Source organism: Malurus melanocephalus, unplaced genomic scaffold (assembly GCF_030028575.1).
Source record: "Malurus melanocephalus ecotype Western Australia unplaced genomic scaffold, MMel_1.1 scaffold_548, whole genome shotgun sequence".
NCBI lineage: Eukaryota > Metazoa > Chordata > Aves > Passeriformes > Maluridae > Malurus > Malurus melanocephalus.
In genome coordinates this window covers 265,521-275,187 of record NW_026623780.1, presented here as the reverse complement: position 1 = coordinate 275,187, position 9,667 = coordinate 265,521, and the positions used below count along the sequence as shown (strand labels likewise).

Sequence of the window (9,667 nt, the reverse complement as noted above, 5' to 3'; positions counted from 1 at the left end):
CAAAGTGAGGTGAGTTGCCCAAAGAGCTGCTGCCAAGCTGGAAGCATCGGATGTAGCCGAGGATGGGAATACTGTCAGGGAGAGGTGGGATCAAGCCAGGTCGATGTCCCAAAGCCTCCTTGCTCCCGGGATCCTGCAATCCTGGCGGCCAGGCTGGATTACGGGGGGGTGGCGAGGGCGAGAGGGGATTAATTCTGCCCCCACCGCCTCCTCCTCCTCCACCAGTGTCTAATCTCTGCTGGGGCTCCGAGGTCTGACCCTGCTTTCGATGGAGGACCGGGATAACCCTGGCTGAGCCGGGGAGGATCCACCCGGGGCTGCTGAAAACCAGGTAGCCAAAATTGCCCTTTTTCTGGATATTATGTTTGTTTCTCAGGATCAATGTGTTTATCTGAAGGGCGGTGTTGGGATGAGCGTGTGGGATGCAGGACAGGATGTTCCACCCTGCTGGCGTGGGGGGGACGAGGATGGGGAGGATTTGGGGGTCCCTGTGCCCCCCTGGACGGGGTGACATTTGACATTGGGGCGCCACATTGAGCCCTCCATTAGCCCTAATATAAATCATAACAACCCGCATAATTAATTTAGAATTGCAAGCTCGGGGAGCGGAGGCTGCAGAGGGGCTGGAACCCAGGGGGAGGGTCACTCCGGGGATGGGACACCCACACGGGGTGTGGTGGCACCGGGCCCGCCCCCACCTGCGGGGTCCCGCCCCTCTCCCGCTCCGCGGCACCTGCTGCTGCTGCTGCTGCGGCGGCTCCGGCCATGGGCGCGCTGCGGCGGGCGGCGCTGGCGCTGGCGGCTCTGCTGGGTGAGTGAGCCCCGCGGCACCGGGGGGGATGCGGGAGAGCCGGGGCGCAGCGGGCGGGACGCGGGACAGCTTTCGGGGTGCGCCAGGCGGGGTCCGGCGGGACCGGCGGCTGCACCGGGCAAAGGAGCGGGGGATCCCGGGGATCTGCACCGGGCGCGGGAGAGCGCGGCGGGTACGGGGCAGGACGCGGTGGTACCGGGGGGCACCCGGGGAAAGCGGGATGCACCGGGACGGCGAGGGAGAGCTTTGGGAGGGCATCGGGCAGGAGCCGGAGATACCGAGGGGGTCACCGGGCTGGGTGTGGCAGCAGCCGGAGGAGCCCAGGGAGGCACCCGGAGCCCGCAACACCCGGCGGGAGCCTGGGAGGCTTCAGGTGGCACCGGGAAGGACCTGGGGGTACGGGGGGTGCGGATCACAGCACCCACCCACCTGTCTCTGTGCCCCCTGTCCCCCACCAGCGGGCAGGTTGGCAGGTGGGGAAGGGCCGATCCACCTCGCTCCCCTTTTAGGAGCGGAGAAAATCTGAGTTCCCCCGGGAAAAGCCGCTTGGAGCTTCCGAATGGCCGCTTCCAGCACCCCCAAACCCAAARCACCCCCAAATGGGGGCACRCCAGGGACTCCACTGTGGGAGAGCCCCTAATTCTCCTCCCTGCGTGGCATCGGGCAGGAAAACAATCCATTTGTTTTCCCTTGTTTACTGGTGCTCCTCACCATCCCAGATGGTTTTGAGGTGATGGGTCTCAACCCTTCTCTCTCATGGSGTTTTATCCTTTCTTCCCCCGCCTAATTTCCCTCCTTATTTGAGTTTATTTGAAACTGCCACAGTTGCTCCGAAAGGAAACATCTTTTGGCGTTCCCAGAGAAGGAGAGGCCTTTGGAGAAAGGAAACGGCCCCAAAAACAATGGCAGTGGCGTTTCCTTCCAGCAGTACACTGGGTGGGGGTCCTGGAGCCGCCACTTGTCCCTCCTTGGAGGTTTTGTTCGCTGATAAAAGTTAATTAGAAGATGTTGGTGTGAGGCGCGGGGGTGACTCAGTCCTCAAATTCCACCAGGGCGCTCCTTCGCCACGTCCCGATGGCGTTTTTTGCACAGAGTCATGATGGATTCCTGCAAAAAAAAGTCACTCCTGAGCCCTGGGATGTGACATCAGGAACACTCACAGCTCAAAAATGCAGCGAAAAGACGCTTTTGAACCCCAAATGTGTTTTTCCTTTAATTTTGCTTTCAAGCAGTCCTTCCTCGTCCTGTGGATTCCTCGTGGGATCGTGATGGGGAAAAGCAAAATGAGGGATGTTTGGCATCCCTGTCCTCTTCCCTATCCCATCCCAACCCCAATCCCAACCCCAATCCCTTCCTCAATCCCATTCCCATCTCATTCCCAGCCCATCCCATCCCATCCCTGTCCCGTCCCATCTCTGCCTCTCTCTCCCAGATCAGGGGTGAAGCCCGTTTCCATCTATAGCAAAGTCACATATGATTATKGCATTATTTAATTTTTTTTCCCCAAATTTGGTCTCTCTGGAGGATATGGCACTTTTCAGCTCCCCCCCCCGCCCCCGGGGTCGTGAGAAATGCCGCTGTGGATTTTCCCAACGGACACTGCTCCACAGCCCGGCATCTCCTATCTGCCCGTTTATAAATAGTCAAAGTTAAGGGAAGAAAAGGAAAAAAAATCCCCAAAAAATAATTTCAAAAAAGGGGAGGCAACTGGCTGCGTTGCAGTGCTCCTTGACCTTTTTCCAAGCYTTTTTAAGGGTCCCTTTTCCGGCCAGATTCCCGCTGTGTATTTTAAATCTCAAGCTTGGTCTTTTGGGATTTAATTTGGGTCTGGGTTTCACATGACTCCAGCGCCTTAATCCTATCAACCGGGGTCATCAAACCCCAACCGCCTCCGGGATTTAATTCCCCGTTCAGTTAATGGTTTAGAGACTCGGGGAGGGGGCTGGAGGGGAGTTTGCTTTTTTGGGGGGTTCAGGCTCTGCCAGAGGCCGAAAATAGCATTTTGGGGGTGAAATGATGCGATTTTAGATGAGGATGGGGTGGTTGATATCAGCACAGGGATTAAAGTTGAGATTGCAGGGATTTAAAGGTGATTTTTTTTCCATAAGGCAAAAATTCAAAGGGCAATTTAAAGCAGATTTTTTTTTCATTGTGGGAAAATTTAAAATATTTTTGAAGGTTAAATTGGAAGTTTTTATCCCATAGAGAAAAAATTACAGATTTTTTTTTAAAAGGTAAATTTAAGTTGATTTTGCTTTTCCATATGTAAAAAAATCCCAGCAGATGGGCTGGGGAGGAGGGAAAACAGCCGGGCAGGTGTTTAGCTCAGGGCAGCTGGATAAAAACCCAGGTTTGRAGCCCAAAGAGCGGGCGGGAGGTGCCGAGCCCCCCCGGACATGTATGAGCACCGAGAGCGGCTTAATTTTTTCGATCTGGTTAAAGCATTAGAGGATTTGGAGCGCCGAGGTGGCCAAAGCCGGGGCTGTGCCAGAGGGTTCGGTCCCGTTCCTGCGGCTCCAGACCCCGCTCCGCCAGACCTTTCCAGGGTCACGTCAGCCTGGGATGAGGAATTTGGGTGAATTCTGCCAGGAAAAGGGGGTTTGGGGGAGCGAGCARCCTTTGGATGTGGATCCATCGCCCTGTTCCCGGTGCGCTGGAGGGGAGAGGATGGAGCCGGGGTCTCCGGTTGCCGCAGGAGTTTGGGGATGGCAGAGCASAGMCGCGGCCCCAGAGCGCAAWTARCGCGCTCATCATTAGGTTTCAGARTTAACACCCCCCGTTTRCAGCGCCCGGGGCAGCTTGGARGCACTCGGGGCTGTTTTAATGCCTTGGGGTGCAACGGGAAACCTCTGGCTGGGGCCAGAGCGTCTTTTTCCTCTCTGGAGCCTGGGTTTCCCCAGGAATCCCCAGCACCCATTTGGCCCAGCACCGTTTTTGTGCCCAAAAAATCATGGTGATGGAGGAAAAATGATGCCTGGGTTGAAAAACCTGAATTTTCTCAGCTGTTGGGGATGTACAGAGGTCTCGGAGCTGTGGAATCATTTATCGATGCATCTGCATCATTAAGGAAAGATATTATTAATGATATTTTATTATTATTATTACTGTCATCATTATAGTTATTATCACTCTTTTATTACCATGATTCTCATTATAACCACTATTACAATTGTTATTATAATTATTATGACTATTATAATTGTTTTTATTAAATTACAATTATTTTACAAGGTCTATTACCTATTATCTCTAATATTTCTAACAGAAACTACAATACAGTTATTGAATATAGTCTATTTTYTTCTAGATTATCCCAATTTAACTTAATTTTATAATTGAGGARCTGGGCTGAAAACACCTGGATTTTCCCAGCTGTTGGGAATGCAGGGAGGTTTAAGAGCTGTGCCATCTGCATATAATTAATGAACTGTCTAATTTTGGTCACAATTATTAAYATAATTATTATTATTTTTATCRGTATTATAATTATTATGACTGTTACCATTATTGTATTGGAATCATTGTTATAAYTATTATAATCACTATTACCACTATTATTATTATCATTATTAATATCACTTTTATCATTATTATTCCCACTTTTATAATTATTATTCTCACTTTGATCATTACTCATTATTCTGAGCACCATTATCACTTTCACATCTCCACTATTATCCCTATTCTTACAAAAATATACCTAGATTTATAACTTTTAAAAATTACATGTTCTCGATCTATTTTATTCTGGAAATTCCAATTTAATGAGTTGCCATCCCATATTTCTTTCTGCAGTCTCTAAATTTAATACAATTATTACAATACAATACAATTATAATATATTTTATCTATATAATTACACATAAATACACTATAATTACCATTATTTTTCCATACTATCTATCGGATCTGATACCCCGGCTTTATATAATTAATAAATAATATTATCAATTGTTTGGGATCTGCAGGCGCCTCCAGCATCCCCCCCCTCTCCAGGATTTAAAGGTTTATGTTCTTAGCCTGGGTGAGCTATTTTTACGCATCCTCACCAGACCGGGCCTGATTCCTCCCAGTTTTTCACCAGAGAAAGGAAATTTAATTATTTTTTTTAATTCCTGAGAAGACTTATCAGCCGGAGCAGAGTTTCCTGCCTGGAGCTGGAAGGCTCCGTCCGGAAATGGCACCAAAGCCTTGCCAGGAGGGGGGATGAACGGATGCGGGAGGAGGCTAAAAATACCCCCCAGCGCCTTGTTTCCCTCTTCCCACCCTGGAAAAATCCAATTACAACCCCTGAGCTCTTAGGGAAAAGTGYGAGGTCACCGAAAGCTCCCGAAATCCTTCAAACCCAGGGAGTTTTCCCCCCAAACAGAGGATTTGGGATGCTGGGGTAGAACATCCTTTTTCCCCCCTGCATCCCAGTCGGAAGCATCCCTGGGGCGCTGGCGGGAGCGGGGCCAGCCGGGGACACGGATCGATGCAGGGATGGCACCGCTGGGATGCGGGGCCGCGGTGATGTTCCCCCGGGAAAAACAAACCGGCCCTGGCACAAACTCGGCCTTGCTGAGCCGATTAATTCTCTGGCTGAGCCTTATGGGCAAAGCTGGGAAATGATGTTCCCCCAGGAGCTGAGCATCCCTCCCCAGCCTGTGGTACCCACTCTTATCCCAGTGGGGCTTGGGGGGATGCTGGGATGAAGGGGACATGGTGATGGGGGTTTGGGATGGGATATTTGGGGTCAAATGAGATGGGGCTATCGTGGGTTATCCCAATTTAGTGCTGGCAGCAAAAAGGGGGGATGCTGGGGATAGCTTTGGGGTACATGTGGGGAACCTCTCCAAATGAATCCCATGGGATGGGGTGCATTATCGTGGGGGGCTGGGGAACCTCTCCAAATGAATCCCATGGGATGGGGTGCAGCATCATGGGGGGCTGGGGAACCTCTCCAAATGAATCCCATGGGATGGGGTGCAGCATCATGGGGGGCTGGGGAACCCCTCCAAATGAATCCCATGGGATGGGGTGCAGCATTGTGGGGGGCTGGCAGTACCCCAATGCTGAGCTAAGGGGGTGTCTGCCTGCTGGAGGCTGCCATCTCCTCAGAGAAGGGATTTGGGACTCAGACTTCCCCACGCTGGGTGTGAGACGGGAGGGAACAGCAATGTCCTGCATCCTCCAGAGCAGGCGGAAACGCCTTCCTGTGGCAGGGAAGGAAGCAAAACATTCCTTGCCCAGCTTCCTAGTGGCAACATGGGATTGTTGGGTTTTGTCTTGAGAATGGGTTTTTTTTTTCTCCCGGTGATGTTTTATGGAGAACTGGCACCTGGGGTTGAGTCACATCCCAGTTTGTCCCCTCTCCCACGGGCAGGTGTCTCCTCGGCTGTGGTGGAGGTGCACGTGGCCACGGAYTCGGTGGTGTCCGTGGAGGGGCAGCCGGCGGTGCTGCCTGCCTGGTACACCAGCCACTCCAGCAAGACTCCCTACGTCATCTGGATGCTCGAAAGGAATACTGATCGCTTCCAGGTGAGAGGAGGGCAGGGGCTGTGGGACAGGAGATGGAGGGGGACAAGCTGGGAGGTGACCATGGAGGGGGTGCTGGTGGTGMCCATGATGGGGGTAAGATTATGGTGCCCACCATGGGGTAGTGGCCGTGGTGAAAGGATGCCCACAATGGGGAGGCGCCCATGATGGAGGAAAGCTCATGGTGCCCACCATGGGATGTTCATGATGGGATGAAGCTCATGGTGCCCATGATGGAGGGAAGCTCATGGTGCCCACCATGGGATGTTCATGATGGGATGAAGCTCATGGTGCCCAGGAGGGGAAGATGCCCACAATGGTCAGTGCCCATGATGGGGGGAATCCTCATGGTGGCCCATAATGGGTCAGTGTCCATGGTAAGGACATGGCACCCTCCATGGGGAGATGCTCGTGGTGGGGTCATGCCCATGGGATGAGCATGTGGCTCCCAGAGTGGGGCATGCTTGTGCTGCCCATGGTGGATAGTGGCCCCATGATGGAGAGAAGCTCATGGCATCCACCATGGGGAGGTGACCACCATGGGGAGATGCTCGTGGTGCTCATGATGGGGACAAACCCCTGGTGCTTGCACTGGGAGCTGCTTGTAGCAACCATGGATGGGGTGGTGTCCATGATGGGGGGAAGCTCATGGTGCCCACTATGGGGGGTGCCCCTCATGGGAGGTGCTCATGGTGATGTGTAGATGCCCACATGAGGTCATGCCCACCCTGCTGGCAGTAGTGAGGTGTTTGTGGTGCCCACAGAGGGGAGAGACACGGGATGGGGAGAGATCCAAGGTGAGGAGATGCCCATACAGGGAGGTGCCTGTGGTGTCCRCGGTGGGAAATGCTTACAGTGGGGAGATGATTGTGGTCTTCACCATCAGGATGTGCCCCAGGGTGGAGAGGTGCCCAAGTGGGGAGATGCCCATGCTGGGGACATGCCCAGGGTACCTGCAGTAGGGAGGTGCTTGGCGTGCTCTCAATGGGGACATACCCATGGTGGGGAGGTGACCTTGGCAGATGCCCACAATAGGAAAATGTTCTCAATGGGCAAATGCCCACAATGGGGGCACCACTTGCACAGCCCCTGTTGGGCAGATGCTCATCAGGTGATGATGGGATGGTTGCTCGTGGTGCCCATGCCAGGGGTACTTGTGCCTGTGGTGGGGAGTATCCCATGTCCAGGATGCTCAGGGCAGCYGAGGTTGGAGGGGGCTTAAGCAGCAACCACTGCTTGACAAAATTCAGGATTTGGGGAGTTTTTCTCTCCAGCAGCACCATCCAGAAGTGAAAGCACATGTTTTTTTTTCCCCTGTGCAGATCCTGGCATACATAGGAGGGGTGGTGAAGGTGGGGGAGACGGATCTGAAGCCCCGTGTGGGGTTCCTGTACCCCGTCCTCATCCGCAACGTCTCGCTGCTCATCAACGCCACCCGGGAGCAGGACTCGGGGCAGTACACGTGCTCCGTCAACGTGGAGGACGACTCCACCTCCACGACGAGTGTCGGCGTCATCAACCTCAACGTCCTGGGTAAGGCCCCGCCGGTCCCCCCGGCTCCCCCGGACCTCCCCACGCTGCCCCTCGGGACTAACATCAGTGCCCACAGTGCCGCCRGCCGTGCCCACCTGCCAACTGCACGGCAGCGCCGTCGTGGGGGCCAACGTSACCCTGAGCTGCTCCTCCAAGAAGGGGAAGCCCTCGCCCCTGTACCAATGGCAACGCGAGCCCCCCACCCCGCAGGTCTTCTTCCCCCCAACCCAGGGTAAGGTGGCACCAGTGCTGGGTGGGTGGGGTGGGATATCCTGAGGAGGTTCAGCTGGGGGATTCTTTGCTTTCACCCCCTAAACCACTTCCTGCATTGGGAGGTGGGGGGTGCAGGGGTGGCACCTGAATTTCTCACCCACAGACCTGGCCAGGGGCACCCTCAAGCTGACCAACCTCTCCCTGGAGATGTCGGGGGTCTATGTCTGCAGGGCTGAAAACCAAGCAGGTTCTAAGAACTGCAGCATTGTCCTGGARGTACACTCAAGTGAGTACGTGTCCACAGGGTTGGGTAGGGGGGGATCCAGTCCCCATGAGGTCTCTGTGGGAATAAGGGAATCTCTGTCTCTCTCTGTCAGCGAGCACCAAAGCAGTCATTGCCGGCGCCGTGCTGGGCTCCCTGGGTGCCCTCGCCACCATCATCTTCTTTGCCCAGAAGGTTGTTGGCTACAGGAGGAAAAAACGTGACAGCCAAGAGGAGGGAGCCAACGAGATCAAGTGAGGCATTCTTCCTGTGGAGTGGGTTCAAATCATAGTCAGGTTTCAGGGTTAATGGGAGAGGAAGGAGGGTGTTTCCACCTCTGGCCCCTCGTTTCTTAGGTTCAGAGTTTAAAATGGGGAAGAGTTTTTGGCCAATCACCACGAGGCTCCAGAGGAACCAATCGAGAAGGAAGTTTCCACCTCTGACCAGCCGTCATTAGGTTTCAGAGTTAACGAGAGCATTTTCCACCTCTGTTTTCCCCTCTTTCCCTTTTGTCCCTCTGTTTGTTGGGTCTGCACAGCCTCGTTGTTCAGGGAGGGGGAATGGAGGGGTTCCCAGAGCTGATCTCTCTGACACTCTCCCCTCTTGGCAGGGAGGATGCCCTGGCACCCAAAACCCCGTCGTGGGCGAGGAGCCCAGCCTCAGACACCATGTCCAAAACCAGCACCCTGTCCTCCATCGCCGGCACCCGGGAGAAGCCCTACGTAGCCAGACCCCCCTCCGACACCGCCTCCATCCTCACCACCACCGGCAGCTACCGGGGACCCCCGCCCCGGGGAGGGGGGCGGCCCCCCAACCTCTCACCCCCCGCCGTTAACGGGACCCCCCAGCGCCGCCAGGACCCAGCCGCCCCCCTGGGCTCGTTGCCCCCCTCCAGCCTGGCACGGGCAGGTGCCGTCCCTGTCATGGTGCCAGCACAGAGCCGAGCTGGCTCCTTGGTGTGAGCGCCTCCCCCCAAAAAACAGGGGTGCCCATAGCCAGCCCACCCTGCTCCCCGTTTTCTGGGGTGGTTTGTCCCTTTTGGRGTTTTCTTTTCTTTTTAACAGATGCCTCGAGCAGCTGGACTCATCGTGGGCGTGTTTAATGGGTGCAGGGGCTCTCTGGGTTTGGGGGGACCAAGTCTCCCCATAAATATCACCCCCCCGACCAGCCCCAGCCCCGCCTCAGGGGGGTTCCCCTTATTATTATTTTTTCTATATCTATATATCAGGTGAAATGAGGGATTTTTTCATAAAAGAGCATTAAAAGTGGGGGGTGGGGTGACAGGGACAGACACACACACTTTTTTTAGGGGTTTTCTGATTAAAAGCTGC

General features: G+C 54.3%; 1 protein-coding gene across 1 annotated transcript; it reads left to right on the top strand.

Moving 5' to 3' along the window:
* Positions 1-725: 725 nt before the first annotated feature.
* On the top strand, positions 726-9,642 carry LOC130583008 (endothelial cell-selective adhesion molecule-like). The gene is made up of 7 exons (XM_057382045.1): positions 726-811; positions 6,177-6,331; positions 7,651-7,861; positions 7,938-8,093; positions 8,238-8,360; positions 8,452-8,590; positions 8,947-9,642. The coding sequence occupies exons 1-7, from the start codon at positions 766-768 to the stop codon at positions 9,296-9,298; spliced, it is 1,182 nt and encodes a 393-aa protein (XP_057238028.1). The 5' UTR covers positions 726-765; the 3' UTR covers positions 9,299-9,642.
* Positions 9,643-9,667: the final 25 nt, after the last annotated feature.